This window comes from Sinocyclocheilus grahami, unplaced genomic scaffold, assembly GCF_001515645.1.
Source record: "Sinocyclocheilus grahami isolate Dianchi unplaced genomic scaffold, SAMN03320097.WGS_v1.1 scaffold817.1, whole genome shotgun sequence".
In the NCBI taxonomy this organism is placed as follows: Eukaryota; Metazoa; Chordata; class Actinopteri; order Cypriniformes; family Cyprinidae; genus Sinocyclocheilus; species Sinocyclocheilus grahami.
The window spans coordinates 175,606-197,122 of record NW_015505996.1 but is presented as its reverse complement, the minus strand read 5'-3'; the positions used below and the strand labels follow the sequence as shown (position 1 = coordinate 197,122).

The 21,517-nt window shown below is 37.7% G+C and overlaps 1 protein-coding gene across 2 annotated transcripts in view; it reads left to right on the top strand.

Annotated features, from left to right (window-relative positions):
- The first annotated feature begins 496 nt into the window (after positions 1–496).
- Positions 497–21,517, top strand: part of lpgat1 (lysophosphatidylglycerol acyltransferase 1) — a 41,153-nt gene continuing 20,132 nt past the window's right edge. Inside the window, exons 1-5 of one of the 2 annotated variants that reach the window (XM_016246950.1) lie at positions 497–954; positions 2,097–2,349; positions 18,838–18,956; positions 19,096–19,191; positions 19,351–19,627. In XM_016246950.1, coding sequence (XP_016102436.1) covers positions 2,112–2,349; positions 18,838–18,956; positions 19,096–19,191; positions 19,351–19,627 — 730 coding nt within the window. In that variant the 5' untranslated portion in view covers positions 497–954; positions 2,097–2,111. Of the gene's footprint in view, positions 955–982; positions 1,075–2,096; positions 2,350–18,837; positions 18,957–19,095; positions 19,192–19,350; positions 19,628–21,517 lie in introns of those variants that run through there. The other variant, XM_016246949.1, reaches the window with a different exon arrangement.

Here is a 21,517-nt window from a genome sequence, read left to right as displayed (position 1 = left end):
GATAGATAGATAGATAGATAGATAGATAGATAGATAGATAGATAGATAGATAGATAGATAGATAGATAGGGAAGACTTTTTTTATTGCCCACTGGGGGTCATAGTTTACCAACTTTTTCCAAATACAGCTACTGCGGAACAGTGCCAAAAACACCTTCATATTATATAGTTTCATTTTGTTTGTAGAATGTGGTAACGGGAAAAAAAATCCGTTTCTTTTTAAGCTTCTTTTATTCTAAAGGGAGTCTACTGGGTGGCCACTTTAGTTTCCTACACTTCCAAAGATGGAAGTTTGTTCCTTAATATTACACATCTAGTTTCTTCAGCAACAGAGCTGGGCCGGCTGTACCGACGAAACATGCTATACCTATCAGATTGTGCTACCAACAATATATTTGCATTGTTTCAGGGTAAGTTTAGGGTAAGGGTAGGTGCAGACGGGTAGGTTTAGGGTAGGGGTAGGTATGGACATAAAAAAAAAAAGCCTCAAACCACATGAATAAGATGCTGGTAGCACAATCTGAGCGGGTAGCACATATCGTCAGAACTCGCGGCCTGTGGGAGGTCCAGAATAACGGAGCCAGAGATCATCATCACCATCATCATCCTCCTCCTCCTCATCCTCATCCCGGAGGAGAGGCCCAGTGAATACATGCCCGACACGACACGCCTCATCCGGAGCGGAAAGATGGGTTTACGAGTCTGACTCTGACCTCAAGCGTGTGCTGTGTGCGATCCAGAGGTTCGGCTGCGTGACTCCAGAAACATGCGCGTGTGTGACTGAAGCGCGTGCATCCGATCAGGACACCGACTCTCGGAACCGAGTCACGCCGTGGAGCAGACGACCTAAAGCTCTCGGGTTCACCGACCATCTCCGTCCGCTACATGTGACCGACCCGAACCGAACCGTCCGAGCCCATCTGCAGCTTCACCAGCGGGCTGCGCGTTAGCACGGTGAGAAAACAGCTTCACGTGAAGATTAGAGCGTTCATAATATGAGAGCGTTTCAGATCGTCGATGCCATTTGAAGCGTCGAAGCGTTTTCTTGGATCTGGATCGCTGTGTTCTGATCCGGTGGGTAACGTTAACGGATCCGTCAATCTCTATTAATCTCATTAAATCACCGAATCAGCCAGACACCGGCCACTTTGTGTGGAGGACAGACAGTCGGGGATTATATACATATAAAAAAGTACAACTAACGAAACTCAAACAAAGAGATAATTTGAAGAATAAATAATCGTATAATGAAGTGACCGTTAAACTGAGCGTTAGCTTAGCACGCTAGCACAGCAGCGCAAGCACAGACACTTTCTGCTTTAATTACCAACAGTAATGGTATATTATCATCATGTTTTATTTATTCATTTATATGTCTGTTTGAACTGTTAGAAAATGATACACATTTTGGTATAAACTGGCAGTGCTGTTGAAGCAGCAGCTAAAACTCTATGTAGCATGTTAGCCGCGTTAGCGCTCTGTTCAACACTTCATTTGAAACATTTCACCTTCATTCAAAAGGATTTTTACTCTAATTGTCCTTAAAATAAATGAATGAAAGCCATGCAGACTCAAATAACTGAATTGAAGTGTGTTTAACCTAATCAGGTTCTGTGTGTCCTATCAAACGTTACGTTTATTGTTATGATAAATATCATAGTTATGAATAATTTCATGTTATGAATAATTATACTCAACATCATTCTTACCGTTATTATTTTGTACAGGTCATTTTTTATATCATACAGTCACCCAGGACAAATATAGGATTAAGCATGGTATTGTTGGTTTCTTTTGTTAACCTGAACATGCTTATCAGGAAAGACACTATTTAATTTGAACCAAAGTTTTTCTTTGTTTGTTTAGCTTGAACCATAGATATCAAAGTCTAACGGGCTTAAAGGGTGTCAGTATGAACTGGCACATTTATAGCAGTGGTTACTCCAGTGTCTGTGAGTAAATCAGTTACATGATCTCTATACATTAGTCTATTTTTTGTTGTTACCGCCATGCCTTGCGTTCACTGGCTTGATTTAAGCATGCATCACATCAGCTGAAGTGTTGAGATTTAATTAGCTTTTTTGCTTTTTTTGCAGGCAGGACAGTACAGTATGGCACCCCATCTGGACACGGCCCGCAAATTGTTCTGGATCTTAATGAAGTCGCTGCTGCGTTTCACCTTCATGTTTGTTAATAACTGTGTGGCGATCCCGTCGTACTGCCTCTACCTGATAGTCCTGCAGCCTTTAAGACTTCTAGATGCCCCCACGTTCTGGTACATCGAAGGGGTCATGTTCAGGTGGTTACTGGCGATGGTGGCGTCTTGGGGCTGGTGTGCGGGTTACACGGGTAAGACCAGTTTTCCTCTCTTTTCTGACTTTCTAAATACCAGTGAAAGGCCCTAAATGTAAAATTTTACTGCAGGACTGTGTAAAACGACCTTTTTCAAGTAAGCCAAGCAGGGTGCTAGACTTCAGTCAGCATCTTTAGGCCAGTGTTTCCCAACCTTTTTTTAGTCGCGGCACCCTTTGGAAATTTTAACAAACTTGTGGCACCCTACAAAATTAATTTTGTCACAATATTTGAATTTCTGACTTCGACGTGATAATTTGAAAAGTATAGATATTCGGGAAGAACTGCAGAATATAATGTCATACAGATATTTTTAATATTATTAAAAAATGCTGTCCATCAATGGTGGCAATCAGTAGGCTAATTTCTAATGAAGATACCAATTTATATGACAGATTTTAATGTTGGCTTTTATACATATGTAAACATTATTTAATGACCAATTTTGGTGCAGTAGCACGAGAGAGCTTGATTTCAAACTTTGAATTGAATAAAAAATGACACGTAAGCAGTCAGTAATAAAATAAGAACAAATAAAGAAATTAATAATGATAGCACAAATAAAAAAATAACGACAGGCCTTCGAATTAAACAAATAGCTTTTTAGTTTTTCAGGTAGGTCTAACAATAGGGTTAAGATATTAAACTTTTTTTTTTTTTTACGAATTATCCAAATAATGTTTAGTCCTAGAAAGCTATTATTATCAGAGGACACGTGAGCATAACATAGCGGTTAGCCGAATGAATGAGAGGGCAGCGTTACCAGAGTTGCCCATATACCACACCATGTTACAGCAGACAGAAACCCGCTGTTCCGATGAGCATGAACGGTATACGTGTGGAGCGACTGAGCGGAGCGCACACACAGAGCAGGATAATACGCAGAGCGTCACACCACGCTGAAAGTGAAACCTGAGCGGTGCGTCTCTAATTATTGGCGACATCAGAAATGGATATTATATAATAGATGCTTTTTTAACATTTTCGCAATTTAAAAATATAAAAAAATGATTTTTTTTTACACGGCACCCCTGCCCTCGACAGACGGCACCCCGGTTGGGAAACACTGGTCTAGTATATCATCTAGTGGCGCCAAAATTTGACTGCTGAGTGCAGATCTATTGACTTTTTTCATCTTTATTGACTCTTACACTCTAGGGTTTCCAGTTTTTGATTGATTTCTTTATTTTCATTGGGAAACCAGTTTGATTAAGTTACACTGTGTGTTTTTTTGGCTTTAATAGAGTGTATTTGGCCAATGTTATACACTGGGAACCTCATGGGAGGTCTTTGTTTAGCTCACTTCTCTCTTGACGAATCCACATCATCATTCATTAGAGACTGGAAGTGTTGCCCGTATTGCTTTATGTGTAGTTTGTTACAAATATCGATTTGAATTTGGCTTTTTCATTAGAAAGAGATTTTGGAATGAGATTAGAAGCCGATTTGAATTTATGGCTAGTTGGATCTGCGAGAGGTGACACGCTGTCTGCTTACTCACGAGCATTTCATGGGTAATTTCATTTGTTGCATGCTGGTACTAAGAGTAACCAGGGTGTTGATTGTACGGAGAAAGCTTGAGACCGATTATGTGGACCATGAGACGGAAGGACAGTCAGACGATCGTGAAGACAGAAAAGACGATTTGTCAGCTTTTTACAAGATAACAGATAAAGGTAGTTCACGTGACATTTAGCTATGTTCCACATTTTGACATACTGTATTTATTCAAAATGCATTTTAATAAATTTTCTCATATGTGCAGATTTTATGAGCTCGTACTTGTTTAGAGACTAATAGAAATATTTGTATTTTAAAAGGTAAAATGTTATTTAAAAAATGGTGTGAAGCCTATAAAGATATAGTGACCAGTTTTTATGGCTAGGTGATATACCTGACAAAAGTAAAACTATGTATACAACTCGCATATGCGACTAAATCTTCACTCTGTGCGACTAAATTATGTCTAATATTAGCCAATTGCTAATAAATTCTCAGGTTTTACTCGCCAGTGTGTGAGTTGGAGGCTAAGTATAAGTTTAGCTCAGATATAGTTTCACTCGCCGAACACTCTCTGACTGAGCGCTTCAGAGTTTCACTCTCCGCCAAGCGATCTGTGCTGTTTTTCGGTTCATCTAAATGGGTGTGCAACGCACCTGTATTTGACGTACCGTAAACTCTAGTGTGAAGGCGCACGACTCGCCGTCGCTTTGTTTCACACACACGGAGAGAGAGAATTGATGCGCTACATGTAAACGATATTCTTTCAAAGGAGTTCCTTTGGAATTCTTAAGCTTTTAAGAACTACCGCTTTCTCCGCTAGTGGGCGGAACTAATGCACAAACGGCAATCTCATTGGCTGGCGCTCGCCTATTATCATCCCTGTTTTGATTTCAGCAAATCAGTTCAGGCGAACGCACACAACCTGATTAATATTCACGAATCCAGTAGCTCATTAATCCTTAGTGCGTTTTATATCGTTCTAGTAGAATTCGTTTCATTATTATCTTATCAGTATTTTTGTTAGTTTTTCCCCAATTTTTAATTTTTTTACAGAAACACTGAATGACCAAAAATGCACCACCACCAGTCCGAAGTTTAGTTAAAATGAGTCATACACGGATATCAACTTTTAATTCTAATTACTAAAGTTCTATCATTAAATAATATTGATTATCATATTAAATGCTAGTAGCAGGATTGTAAAATGAATATATGCGATTATGATCATTTGATAAAATGAAGAGAGCGCGCCGTATGTTTGAGATAATTTTACTTTGTTGACTGTTTCCGCCTCTTTAAATGGTTTCGTGGTGCTCGTTATTGTATTTTAAAACTAGGACTGAACGATTAATTGCATTTGTGATAATATCGCGATATGAAAAAACGCGATTTTTCAATCGCAGAGGCTGCGATTACACTCGGTCACGTGAGACGCGAGAGTCAGTAGTGCTGCTTCAAGTCGAGCGCGGGCCATCAGCAGAAAAAGAAAAGAAATAAAACGGTAAACAGCCAAAGGAGGTAACTTAGAACGGGAGATGGATCGGTTTGTGAAAGGGAAGAGAAAAGCCATAGATGAAGTCGCACAGACCCAGGCAGGTGCTGGTCATTCAAAATCTAAATGCAGAAAATATGACGAGGCATATCTTGCTCTCGGCTTCACTCACCGTGTCTATACAGTCTATGAACTGGACGCTACAGATGTCGCGTTGCGCCGCAACAGCTCTACACTGGACGCGTGGCAAAGCAACCGTTGCAAATCATTTTAACTTTGTGTCAGTACGTCATAAATAGAACAAGGCATCAGTTTAATGTTGGGTTTTGTCGTGTCGCGCCCTATACAGTCTGGTCGCACCGCGCCACATCTAATGTAGACAGCATCACTGATTATAATGGTTTCAACTGTATTTTGCCGCTCGCGTCCGGTGTAGACACGGTGTTTAATGTCGTTGGTGAGGAGGAAAGCCTGTGTGTGTCATATGTCTTACAGCATGAAACCCACAAATCAGATTTTTTTTTATAGGTTTAAAGGGGGGCGCGACAAAAAAAGTTTGAGAACCACTGGTCTAAAGTTAACAGACCGTGATTAGTGCAGTTCACATGTTTACATATGTTTATTACAGTGACTAAAAGCGGTGTGGTAAAGCAACAGATTTGTTTTTCTATTTCTGCAATCTACTTCAGTTTGTGTGATTTGTTACTGACTTTCATATTAATGTTTACACCAGGCTTATTTGTCAATGCTTTGTTGTCATAATTATTACATGCTTTCAAGGTTGGAAGTTCAACAAATCAGTCAATATGCTGTGATTGTAGTCGTTAAATAAATGTCATTCATATCAATTCATGCATCACGTAATTTCATCGTAACATTTAGGCCTGGCCTACAGAAAAGAACATTTATGTTTAATCTAATCTAATAGTGTGTTGGTCATACTATACAATGATATAGCTTGACTTTGTTGAATAATACAGAACATAAAGAGGTCTAAAAAATAATTGCATATTAAATTGCAATCGCAAAAAAATTTTCGTGCGTGCATACGAGACGGAGGGAGCACGGGTTTGGCTAGATGTATTTGGAGGTTATTACCCACATCTCATTCGGCACAAATCCAAATGTTTCCATATTCGCAATGTATTTGAATGTTAAACTATTATTTATAATGTAAACTAGGCTTGTACTTTACACGCATTCGCATATAGACGGAAAAGATCACCCTCTTCACATGAGCAGAAAAGTCCTTGGCATAACAGCAGAGTGGACCGGTATGCCACGGTCTATTTAAACTGACCAGTGTAACCTTTTATATGTTTGGTTGACTGTATTTTATTTTGATAATGAACAGACTGCGATGTAAGTTTGAATTGCTAGAATATGTGGGGTGTGTGCGCACGAGGCGCCGGCGCGATCGAGCAGCTGAAACATAAAAAACTCAATTTTTGGAGTAAGATATAATCCGCAAAAGTGTTTACTTTTGTTTTTGCACACTCACAATAAAAACAAGATTTGTGCTTTTGCAAAATAAAGCAAACAAACAGAATGCGCGTTGTCACGTAGGCTATACATTTTCCTTAAAGCATCCCATTTTGTCCCAGGGCTTGAAAACCTGTGCCCTAGGCTAGTTAGGTCCTGCAGAAACTTGTGAGCGATGCTCTTAGTTGTGGCATCACCGTTTAGTGACATCATTGAATGCTCCGGGAAAACGTAATGTCAAGTGTCGGTCACAGCTTCTTTTAATTGCTGTTTTGAATCCAGCAATTATTTATTTACAAATTATAAACTGATTATGACAAGTGTGGTATAAAAGCTTTGTTTATTAGAGGAATATTTGGTTAGCTGGAAAATCTTACATCGCGACCATGCTTTTGGATGCCGTTTGAGTCCATATAGCCTATAGCCTTTGTTCTTGGTCACGAATTTCCACAAATAGTAATAGTAATAATCTAGTTGGAAATAATCTAGGTATGTTTTTCACTGCACAAAACAATGTAATAAACACAGGGCTCCAGACTCATTCTTCCCACTGGTCGCTCTTTTGCGACTAACATTCTCAGTTGGTCACATGAGCAAATGATTTGGTCGGAATTGTTTTTTTTGTTTTTTTTTGCTACAACATGGGATTAATCAGTGCATGCTGATGAGCCTTTATCATAGTTTGTAGTTATATGGAAACGAAAGAGGTTAACATTCAACCTGTTATTTTTCATTAGTAGTATTATTTGTGATTTGAATTTTGTGAACGGGAGATCCTCTTTTGCTATGTTATCTGGGCTTCGGATGCTTTCGCTTTTAAATTTGCGATCTTGTTGTCACGTTTTACAAGAAAAGATAATTGTCTGTTTTGCTTACGTCTATACCTTTCACTTTTGTAAGACTAAAACAAAAGATGGATTCATTGTTATTCTTAATTAAAAAGCACAACAACAATAAAACCGTAAGATACAATGACAAACTAGCTTACAAAACGTTAATTAAAAAATATGAATGAGGCATGGCATACACCACATGCTGTATTATATACAGACTAATAAATTACAGAACGTTTAGCAAACACTGAGGAATCAGATAAATAAAAGAGAGCCTCCATAGCATATCATGAGGTAAACGGCAAAGATAACGCAAATGAAAACAAAACGAAAAGTAAAACTAAACTTGCTGTCGGTGACAGTGCTTGCATGTTTTTTTTGCCTCCACAAGAATACCAACATGTTCACCTTTGGTTTAAGAAGCGGTCTTTTACTTTACTTCAGCATGAAAACCATCCATCGTTTCCTCAATATTTGCATCATTTTTGCTGCGCGCACCTTCGCGCTCGTGCTGACGCTGCGAGTATAACCCAGGCTCTACACTCCAAGCGCTGCGCAGTTCAAACAAGTAGCGTGGTTTCGTTATGCTTTCAGTTTTGTTTGCCATTTGTTGTTTCACATATGCAACAGAAATGGCAGCCTGATGCCTCGTTCTGTTTATGACGTACTGACACAAAGTTCAAATGATTTGCAAAGGTCGCTTTGTCGCGTCCAGTGTAGACGGACTTTAGCTGTTGTGGCGCGGGAAGGCGCGACACGTCCAGTGTAGACACGGTGTCTGTGTGTGAGCAAAGAAAACGAATCAGCATAAATATAACGATCAGTATTCTAAACATCGCACATCCTGCGATGTGACTATCGCGGGTGCGCACATTGCGATATCGATGCTGAAACGATATATTGTGCAGCCCTACTTTCCAGTTTTGTTTTAAGCAGTTTTGTTAAACTGCACAGCAGTGTTTTTGCCTTGACTTTGTTCATCTGAGTTTTGTAGTCACTGTTTGTAAATGAGATTATGAGAGACCCGATGGAGCTCATTGGCTTGATCTAAGGGCCAAGTTTTGCTTCTGAATGACATATTGCTGAGCTTGTCATGAAGCAGCAGCTGTGTAATCACAGTTGCCTTGAACTTGAAGTTTTGAGTGTCAATAAATGGCAGATAATATTGTCAAATGGATATAAAAACAGTTTTCTGATTGGTTGATATGTTCTATTTTACTCCTTATTTTCGAATTGGTAACAGTGGGTCAAGCAGTCATCCACCATGAGTGATAGTTAGTTTCTATTTTATTTTATTTTATATATTTATTTCTAAAGCTTGAACTAATTTTTCTAAATGTTTTAGAACCGCATATTTATGACAAAAACTATTTATTTTGTAATTGTACAGTTATTATAATTGCAGTTATTAATTTTGAATAGAAAATATGTGAAATGTAGATTCTGCATAAATGACCAACTGTATGTATTATCGTACTTATTATAAAATGAAGAGTTGTATAAACTAGGGCTGTCAGTCGATTAAAATGTTTAATCTAATTAATTACTAGAGCCCGACCGATGTAGGGTTTTTGGGGGGCCGATACCGATATTAGGGAGTAAAAAAAGACCGATATCGATATATCGGCTGATATTTTGTGTAGGCTAAATTATAGTACAGTATAGCCAAAACTTTGGACACACTTCCCATTCGTGTGTCCAAACTTTTGACTGGTACTGTATATATAATACAGTATATAGCCTACATAAACAAACATAATAATATATATATACATAAACACAATGATAACTCAAATGTGGTGATCAAACACTTATAATGATGTGACAAACATAGGCCTATGTAGCGGAGGCAGGGTATTTAACAATTTAATCAACTTTATTATTCAAAATGAGTCTGACATCAGTGCACTTAACAGTAAACTTCACTTCACTTATTATAAATAACTTAAAAAACAAATAGAGCAAAATATATAACTTGAATTAAGAAATTAAACAAGGTAACCGTGTAGGGCGAGCAAGCTACTGCCAAACCAACAGGGGCAGGTTTATGCAGGAAGCAGAGCTTTTCTAAATGTAAACGTCTGTGTTGTGTATTTTCTGGTAATCAAATGAACTTGCAGAACATGAGGATTTGTCTTTTTGCAGTTTAATATTCACAGACACAGTCTATATGTCCTGACCAGTTTTTTATTTATTCATCAAAAATAAGACCAATTCCATGAAATTCCGCGTTATACAGTAAATTCCGTTTTTATGACTGGATTCCGTTATTCTGTCCATGTTTTCTGCATTGTGGAAATCATAGGGCCCTACTAATGTAGCAAACAAATATGATAAACTCATTGTGAGAGTCGGGGACATTGTTGTTTATTTACTTGGCATTGAGTCTCTCCAACTAGGTGACAACGTAGCGTTAAATCACCATTCAACAGACACAAACCACCACCGCACTGCCGTCTGTTGGATTGCAGAAAGATACTAACTTTTTAATATGCTACATTACTGACTGTACTGACAAACTATGCCGACACCGTGTGCGCCGCAACAGGACGTGACAAAGCGACCGTTGAAAATCATTTGAACTTTGTGTCAGTACGTCATTAATAGAATGAGGCATCAGTTTACTGCATCCAGTGTAGACAACATCACTGATTATAATGGGTTCTATTCTACATCGGACGTGAGCAGCGCGGCGCGACAAAATTCAATCGAATTCTATTGTATTTTGTCACCCCACGCGATGTGATGTGACCGATGTGATAAGCATGAGTTCTGGGTTGCGGCTCGTCCGGTATAAACACCAGCATTGACTGAGTGGCCGCGATCAGCTCCGGTGACCGTAACACAGGCTTTAATGCGCCACAGACGCGTGCCGTGATGCACATATCAGCTCAAGTCTCTAATGTCACTGCTGTTAAAAATTAACCATCCATTCATCATATCATCATGCAAAATGAAGAATTAGAATCATTGTAATGTGACAATCAAATATAGGTGCAGGTGAATAATTTGAAGCAGCGGACTCGGGTGAAGTTTGAGCTCATCCGCGCATCTCTTCACTACACTGACCTGGGTCGCCAGTAGCAAACAATGCAGTGTGCTCTGCTGGACCAACTAAGTAATTACACCATTCAAAAGCATTAAATCGGCGTTATATGTTCTGTAAAAAAAATTCATATCAGCAGCATATTCGCGGATACCGATATATCTGCGACAGGCTCATATCGGCTGATAATATCGGCAAAACGATATATCGGTCGGGCTCTTATTAATTACATGATGTGGCTATTAATTAATCTAATTAATCTCAAACTAAATTTGGCTGTGAAAATACCCACATAAGATGATTTTAAAGCTATTATTGTGTTAAATGAGAAAGTATTATGTAGATATTACAAATAGTAACTTTAGAAAGAAATATTTATTTCATTCAACATAAAATGTATTACAAATAAACGTTTAGGCTACAAGTAGGGTTGGGTACCGATACCAATATGGCTCCGGTACCTATGTAATCGGTATGTACTAGAACTGAATCCAAACGCAGATTTTGGTGCCTCATTTCTGTGCCATGCCTGAGCGATAGATTGAAATATTTGTCCTCTGGTTCTCCGAAACGGACATAAGAAGCATCATCACTGGCACCACCGTACGTGAAAAATTATTTCCCGACTGAGAAAATGCACGTGAACTCAAGTTGGAAAGCTCTAATAATACAAATCCAACACATCTTTGTAGTAACGCAAGTGTCCATGTTGTTTTCACATTCCGACTTAAAAGCACAACTCGGGAAATGAGAGCATCCGAGGAGCGCGTGAATGCAGTAATTACACTTGCTCTGATGGCAGCAGGTAGCCTTCCGTTAACTAAGCTAAACATGCTTAAATTAAAATGCCTAAAGCTAAACCTCCCTTGTATTCACATTTCTAAACCTGTTGTCCAACAAAAGAGAAAATTATAACCTTTTTACTCCACAACACCAGTCAAATGCTTCCTTTAGTGATCTGATGAGGCTTCTTGTCACAGAATGAGGCAGAAAATGTTCCATATGCTACTTTAAAAAGAATACATCAATTAGCAATAGATTATAAATTAGGGTGACCATACGTCCTCTTTTTGCCAGACATGTCCTCTTTTTGGACCTACAAAAATGCGTCCGGCCTGAATTTCTTAATTGCTCAAAATGTCCAGGATTCTGGTTTCTTAATCCCACTCCCGCTGAATCTCTGACCATTGCCGCCTGATCCCGCAACATGTTTCACTCCCGCGATTTTCGTGTCCACTCCTTTAAACATTCTATTATTGTGTATAATTTTGGTGCATCAGGGAGCCGCTCTCAGGATGCGGAGCATTTAAATATTTTTGAATGAGTGTTTGCGCTGTTTACTTTCACTTTCGATTTCTCGATCACACGCACTCTGTGTAAAGTTAGCACATCTTACAAGATCAGATATTTGTCAATGAGCTCAGAATCTGTTGAGTAGCAAATACTCCACATTGGTCTTGTCAGTCATCTCTCCTCATTCTCGACCTGTGATCAGTCAAAGCTGACTCCGGTAGCGCTTGTTGGATGCAGGGTTGCCAAGTCCGCGTTTTTTCCACAGAATTGGGCTACTTTTAAACTGTTGCCGTAGGTTGATTTTCCCAAGTGGGTTAAAGGTTTGAAATATTGCATGAATTACATTTGACTAAACGCAGATTCATTCAGAAACGAAACACCGCTGTGCTGTTCGTTGATGCACAGCAGTTCTGTGGTGGCTTTACAGGAAATATTTTCGATGGCAAAACTGAGCAAAAACAGATAATGTTTTGTTTAAATATAACACTATCAACTTCTTATTTACTGAACTGTTGTATTCGGACATCAACAACAGTTGTGGCATATCGCTTATCGAGACAAAATACAGGGGCATTTTTTGCCCAATATCTTGTATTTTAGGGCATAACTGCACTTATGGAGTTGTTGCCCTGCATTATATTTGTCAGTAGTCAACTGTATGAAGTGCAAGAGGATGTACGGGTCTGGAGGCGGGGCCAGTGCGTTAACTGCGTTAAAATATTTTAATTGCGTTATTATTCATAAATATTTAATTAAATTAACACGTTAAACTGACAGCCCTAGTATAATTTTAGTTATTATTATTAAGTAGCTAGTAAACATTTATGGCCCGATATGAAACATTATGCCGATATGTCTTGTCGATAAGAGGAATGCGTTAACTCGCATGTACTCAGGGTGTGCTAGTGATTAAATCACGTCAGCAGTGTGGCTCATTGAAGCAAAGTTTTGCCTGAATGATGATTAGATTCACTCTTTTGGATCGCTGCATTTAATCTGTAAAAGCAGGTACAGAATGACCCGTTCGGTGTGTGATAGAGTTAACCGTAATAGCAGCGGCAGCCTCCCCCGGGTCCTAATGCCCACTCAGTAAGGAGTTTTAATCTGTAGGGGGCGCTGTTGGCCTACTTCTAATTCAATTAAAAGTAAAATAGCCTACACAAATAACATTTAGACTGTTTCTGATTAAATAAAGCAGTAATTGATGTCATAAAATGAGTATGTTTTGATTGAAAGGTCAATCTATAGCTTACATGAAAAAAAAAATCACAAACATGACACTTGATTTATTCATTAATGTGTAATATGTTTTATTTTTTTAAACAAATCATAAGCTCTAAAAGATTTTCAGAATTTTTACAGCTCTTTTGCTTTAGACCATCTACAAATGTTAAATCTTAAAATAAAATGTTGGGGTTAACACTGCATCTTTCTGGGGAAAAAATGCAGCGCTTGATATATAGTTTATTTATAGTTATTTTCAAAGCTTCAATGTACAATGTCATTATTACCTTCATTATTGTTTATTTAATTCAAACAAATAAGTTATTGTTAAAAACTAACCAAAATTAAAAATATTTTGCTTATAGTTTCTCTACAGGAGAGACTTGGTTTTGTTTCCAAACAAAAGGAAATATATCGGTATCGGCCGAAATGAGTTGAAAAATATCGGATATCGGCAAAAATCCAATATCGTGCATCCCTAGACAAAACATTTACCCACATATTCATATAGCTACACTATTAACAGTAGACTGTGCTTGCTACAACTTTTTTTACACAAGCTTTTTTTTTATATCTCGTAATCGATTTTCTTACAGAAGCAGTCGGTGATCATTCTTTAAATTTAGACTGTTAATTGTGTTAAAATTTACGTTATGTTTTATTTAAAATTTGTTATATTTTAATACAATGGTATAACGTTGTGGGGGTCTGTAAAATTTTATTATTATTATTTTATTTTTATTTTTTTACATTGATAATTTTTCAGCATGGATGCATTAAATTAATAAAAAGTGACAAAAGACTTTTACATTGTTAAAAAAAATGGTGTTCTGCTGAACTTTCTATTCAATCATGAAGAAAGTGTATCACGTTTCCACAAAAATATTAAGGAACTCAACTGTTTTCAACTTGGATAATAATAGCCTAAATGTTTCTTGAGCATATTAGAATGATTTCTGAAGAATCATGTGACACTGAAGACTGGGGTAATAATGATGAAAATTCAGCTTGTGTTACTACACACACTAGATGAACTATGACAGTGGAACCAAAAAGTGATCCTTTATTTCCACCAGAGCAATGTCTGAAGACGATAGTGTGGGACCATTTCGAGTACACAAAGAATGACCAGGGTGTCAATTAAATATTGCCGTAAAAACGGCTGCTAAAGAGCGAATACACGGCTACGGCTTTAAACTATTTAATGCACGACATGAAGGCAAGACTGACGCGAAGCTACGGTTCGTTAGCTCAGTATTCTGCCCACTTCAGATCAGACAGATGAAATAGTGTGGTAAGATCACATTTAGTTGAGTTAATTAATTATAACATTTAGCTACTTGAATTAATTATTCGATCGAGAGGGAGGGAGAGAGAGAGGTGTGTGTGTGTGTGTGTGTGTGTGAACTAGTGGTCGACCGATATGGGTTTTTTAACAGCCGATGCCGATATCTTGGAAAGCAGGGTGGCCGATATTAAGCCGATATAATTTTATTTATTTTAATTCATATTTAAGAAATTTGAAATCATTTGAAAATGGATTGTAAAATAAACATACTTACTCTAGAAGACAAAGTATTTTTCACAAATAAATTCATATTTAATAAAGGAAGTAAACACTGTAACCAACAGGGCACTCAGTATTCTGGGAAGTTTGTGTGCATTGGGAATCATATTTTTTCAAATAAAGCCAAGGTAACACTCATTTTACATACAGCACACAGTGAAAATGACATGAATATGACAGTGGGCAAATGCATAAAGCGCAGCATAATTTGAAATCAGTCACGAGTTGAAAGTTTATCAAACACGCCAGTGAATCGGAACTCTCCTCCAGTCCATATTCAATTTGCACGGACCATAGGACCGACCATCACAGAACACGCAATCATGCAGGTCACATGCACACTTCACAAGATCTCAACTAGATTCGACTATGTCTGCAAGGTTTGTGAAATTAAATGTTCATTAGTCATTCAAAGATTTGTTTAAATTATATAAATGCGTATTTGTGGAATGCTAACGGCAAACGAGAAAGTATTATGTTTGCCTTTAATAATATTAAAGCAATCTTTTATAATACTTTTTAGTATACATTTTAATTATTTTGTTTAACAGTTCTATCTGATTATTAGATATACTTCTATCCGTATTAGAACTGAATGACAACAGCGAACAAGAGGGAGAATGTGAGCACTGTGTGCTTAGGCGCTGCCGCAGTCCCGCCTCAAACACATCGGCCAAACAGAAAGACTTATCGGCCAATGCCGATATTTGAAAAATGGCAGATATCGGCTGATTTATCGGTCGACCACTAGTGTGAACCTGCGTTAAAAAACATTATCGTGACTGTGTATGGAAACAATGTGAATGTACGGAAATGTCTGTGCCTGTGCATAAATACAATGTGCGATCAGTTCGTCAAGAGCACTCATACACACATTAATATAACAAACTCATGCGTGCTTACTGTATGACTCCTGTACGCCACATACACGCATTATTATAATGGACTCACGCGTGCTTACTGTACTGTATGACTCCTGTTCGCCACCGCAATCGTCTTTACCTTGATTGCAGTCTTCATCCATCAAAACTTTACTAGCGAGACTGGTTATCCAGTCGAGAAAACTTAGTTTGCGTCTCATCTGGCCATACAGCAGTGGGATGTGTTGACATTTCTGTTCAGTCTGTACTTCACACACAGCGCAACGTGTGAGGGCTCGCGCTCTTCAGAGACAATCACAGAATATGACATGCTTGTGTTTTAAAGTCAAGCACACTGAAATGAGGATCTCTGCAATCTCTAATGTAATCATTTCACATGTAAATCAGTAAATCATGTAATGTGACTTTTGCAAAATGGGACGTGCTTGATTTATTGAAGTGTATTTGATTTATTTGTGTTTTTAAAAGCACTAAAGAGAACTTGCACTTCCTCAGGAGGATTTCTGTTTAACGTCATGCGTGCAGAGACGGAACAGAACACGGACATAAAGTCAACTTTAGGTCAAGCTGTGTGCCTAAACGGTCAAATACATGCAAAAATGTGTAAAAATGCGGCGCTTACTGATTATTCACATAAACCTCCGTCGGTCATGTAATGAACATAAACAGTTGAGAATAAAACTGCATGTGTAGCGGTAAATTAGATCTGCGCGGCTCTTAAAGTGACAGCAGGCTATATTCCTGCTGCGACTATGTGCTTAATATTAATCAAACAAAAAAAGACATTCAAAATCACACGCAGCTCTTGAGTGAAGGACTTTTGTAGCTTTAATAAAAAACTAAGAAAGTTTAATTCTTACAGTGAAGACTATGCTGTTTTATTTTACATTTGATTATTCATTTCTGTTAGCTAAATACTTGAGACTTGCATAAAAAAATCCTTAAAGCACAGTTTGTTTAATTTGTATCTTTTTATTCTATTGCATTTGTCCTTGGCTTTTTATTACTGACAGTTTAATTATTTTCAGTAATTGAGGACTTTTTTTGTTTGTTACTAATATCAGCTACCCTAATACTCTGCACTGCAGACGGAGCACGTGTGGCGCAACAAATCTAGTTCAACATCTGAGGCAATGCCACAAAGAGCTCTATGACCAATACATGGCAAAAAAAATCCCTGGACGGGATTTTATTTTTTTTCTGCCATATGTCTATTCTAGAGACATTTTGTTACTTAGTGATTATTTGCCTTATGTCTGGTCTAGAGATGCTACAGCTTCTTGATAAAGCTCTAATTTGTTTTTCTTTTGGAAATATGTTTCAAATTCACACTGAATGCATTTATGATTGTAAAGCATGTCTGTGTGTGTCAAAATCGTAATTAAAATCGAAATCGCAAAATTGATCGAAGAAATCGCAATAGTTTTTTTTTTCGTCCATATCGCACAGCCCTAGTCTGACGGGAAAATTACTATGCCGTTCTTAAAAGCGCATGGAAGGATTCAGTGTGTGTTTTAGTTTTGTCATCTTAATTTGTTAATTATTTATTTGATTATATATTTAGTGTACGCCTATTTGTTTTATTCTTTTTTTTATTTGTATTATTTTATTCTGTTTTTCTCTGTTCTCAGAAGCGCTGCTGGTGCGTGATAAAATGAGGATGTGCGAATCCAGGTTTTGCTGTTGCTTTGTTTGCTGCTGTTTGCACATTAAAATAAAATATTTGTTTGTATTTTTAATGTATTATCACTAGGGTTGGGAATCGAAAATCGATTCCGATTCCAGAATCGGATACTTAAGGTCAGGAATTGGATACTTGTTGTCAAATAAAAATTTAGATTCCGCCTATCGATTCCTATGTGTTTTTTTTTTCTTCATCTGTGAGGACCAGACCTAGCGATCTAAGCGATCCAAAGTTTGGCTACATTTACATCAGAAGCCAAAAACGCTAAGTATAATATCTTTGATAGCTAAACATGTTGCAAGAGAGGTGTCACCACCAACATGACAAAGCACTTTAATTTAATAGATCGTTACAGAACGCGATTCAAACCCCAAAGTGACTCTATTCCTAAATTATAATGATTCGTCTGTTTCATTCATCAAACTTTGACGTGTGCAATCAATGTTGTGATCACTTGTTGGTTTGTCCGTGCAGAGCACGATCACGATCACATCCATGATTTTCCACATCCACATCCAGATTTTCATGCCCATCTCGTCAGTAAAGCCGCTTCTGGTGATTAGTAGTAAATCTCCAGCACGTGCTTTCAGATGGAGCGGCATTTACTACACAGAGCCGTAGATCACTGACAAGCTACACAAAATCGCAGGGGATTCATTGAAAATCGCATTCAATTTTTTGCCCAGCCCTACCACACAGTATCATTACTTCTGTTACAAACATTCAAATTACAGAAGCACTGGGATAAAGGTTTATAGATGTGTATGGTAGCGATTAAAATAGAGTAAATATCCTTTTGACAGTAATTTGACTCTTCAAATGAAAATTTATCGATTACATTGTTATGCCAGTAGGTGGCAAAAAGGGGCTGTTAAAATGTATTTGTCTTTGAATCATACAAGAGATTCATTCGAAAACGCTGATTCATCCAGTAATGAAACATCTTGAGTGAGTCATTGAATCATTGAATCATCAATTACATGTGATTTTGTTTAGTTGTCTAACGTTTCATTCTTCAGAATCATGAGAGAACCACAACTTCCAAAAACCTCAATTTATCCAGAATCATGCAGTTCTATTTTGCACATAAACGGCTCTTAAAGAGTTTTTATGTAGCCTGTTGATTTTTTTTATGGTATTCAGCTCCAATAAATGGTTTGCAAAAAAGAGACGCGGGATAAATGTTTGATATCATTATTTAATCACATTGGAATCAAAACTGGGAATCGAAAATAATCGGAATCGATAAGCAGAATCAAAATCGGAATCGGAATTGATCAAATTCAAATGATACCCAGCCCTAATTATCACAGACGCTTGTCCATTCTATTTTTATTTAATACTAATTTATTCTAATTTGATCAGTTATTAATGGTTAATGTTTGGATAACGAGCAGCGGTTGTCGGTCAGGAAAATTAACCGAAAGGAGCATCCCTATTTCAGATACGAGTAATGTGTGTTATGTCTTTTTTTTTTTAGTGACAGAATGGGGTGATGATGTGAGACCAATGTCTGAAGATGAAGCCATGGTCATAGTCAACCATCAATCTACAGGAGATGTGTGCACCCTAATGATGTGCTTGCAGGACAAGGGCACGGTAAGCACGCCTCTGCTTAGGTTGGGGCCAGTACTGCTCTCATGGTTGTGAATTGTACATTAAATATAGGCTGATATCACATTGATGATATTTCAGATCACAGTTAGACAACAAAACTAATTCTCATGTTCTCATCCAGGTTGTACGAAAGATGTTGTGGTTGATGGACCATGTTTTTAAATATACCAATTTTGGGGTTGTGTCCCTGATTCATGGAGATTTCTTCATCAGACAGGTAAGATATGTTCACTTAAAAAGAAAATATAGATGCTTGTAACAATGTGACAAGGATAGTGGGCTGATATACATTTGTCTGCATTTATTAAAAAACTAAATTGTTTGTAGTGCAAGGGGAAATTTAGCCGTCATTGACGAGATATGTCATTACCAACAGGGCAAAGCACATCGAGAAATGCAACTAGTTTACCTGAAGGATCACCTAGACAAGAATTACTACAGCAGAGACAGGAAATGGATTGTGCTGTTTCCTGAGGGCGGCTTCCTAAGAAAGAGGCGAGAGACAAGTCAGTCCTTTGCCAAAAAGAACGACTTGCCTTACTTGACTCATGTAACACTGCCACGACTGGGCGCCACACAGATTATCCTGAACACCTTAGGACCCCAGCAGGAAAACGGCATCTTGGGAACAGAGGGAAGCCCACCAGGTCAAAGTAAGGAACAAAATCAGCTCTTTTATATTTAAACAGATAGGGTCTTTCACTATACTTTCCATGGTTCTATGTATGAATTACCAAATGGTATACCATTTACAGTGAGTCCCTTGTCCTTTTCGAAACGATGAGTAATATCTGTATTATGGTATCTACTAGGAACAAAACTATGCGTTGATGTAATCAGTGACGTTGATTACGAAAATGTGTTGATGTTTTGCACTGTTTACTTTCACCACCAATCCCTTGACATGTTTCACACAAACAATACTCCCTAGAGTAGATGCTAATGACTAATATGGCAATGCCCCTTAATACGGTTGTGTATCATACAGCATTTTGTTTTTTACGAACTTAAAAACCTCATTCTATTACCAAACTGACACCTGCACATTTTCAGGACTCGCAAACAATATTCTTGGCAACCCTCACAACCCGCACTTCATTAATGGAACCGCACTGGACGGCTACATTGTTTTTGTTCAGATCAAAGCACAAACAACATAGAAAACGTATCCGTGTGGCGCAGCTGACTAGGGCTGAACGATTTTGGGAAATAATCTAATTGCGATTTTTTTTTACCAATATTGCGATTGCGATTTAATATGCAATTTTTTTTTAAAGCTCTTTATGTTCTGTATTATTCAACAAAGACAAGCTATAAATCATTGTATAGTAGGCTATGACCAACACACTATTAGATAGATTAAACAAAAATGTTATTTTCTGTAGGCCAGGCCTATATGTTACGATGAAATTAGGTGATGCATGAATTGATATGAATGACATATTTATTTAACGACTACAATCACAGCATATTGACTTATTTGTTGAACTTCCAACCTTGAAAGCATGTAATAATTATGACAACATAAAGCACTGACAAATAAGCCTGGTGTAAACATTAATATGAAATTCAGTAACAAATCACACAAACTTACAATCACTACAATCACAGCATATTGACTGATTTGTTGAACTTCCAACCTTGTAAGCATGTAATAATTATGACAAAAAGCACTGACAAATAAGCCTGGTGTAAACATTAATATGAAATTCAGTAACAAATCACACAAACTGAAATGGATTGCAGAAATATAAAAATAAATCTGTTGCTTTACCACACCGCTTTTAGTCACTGTAATAAACGTATGTAAACATGTGGACTGCACTAAACACTATCTGTTAACTTTAGACCAGTAGTTCTCAAACTTTTTTGGTCGCGCCCCCCTTTAAACCTATAAAAAAATCTGAATATAAAAAAAAATTTAAAATGCATGCTTTTTTAATTTAAAAAAACTTACAGGGAAAAAAAACCTGCATCGCTTGAAACATTGAAAAATAGCATAGAGAGAATAACTGTTATTATTATTATTCTATCTCTGTTATCTACTCTGTTATTACTACACTGGATGCGATATTATAATCAGTGACACTGTCTAGTCTACACTAGATGCGGCGCGGCGTGACCATAGGCTGTATAGGGCGCGACACGACAAAACCCTACATTAAACTGATGCCATGTTCTATTTATGACGTACTGACACAAAGTTAAAATGATTTGCAACGGTCGCTTTGCCGTGTCGTGTAGAGCTGTTGCGGCGCGACGCGATAACTATAGCGTCCGGTATAGACATGGCAAGTGAAGCCGAGAGCAAGATATGCCTCGTCATATTTTCTGCATTTAGCTTTTAAATGACCAGCACCTGCCTGGGTCTGTGCAACTTCATCCTATGGCTTTTCTCTTCCCTTTCACAAACCGATCCATTTCCCGTTCTAAGTTACATCTGTTGGCTGTTTACCGTTTTATTTCTTTTCTTTTTCTGCTGATGGCCCGCGCTCGACTTGAAGCAGCGCTACTTAGACCGATGGGTGTGTGTCATCAAAGTA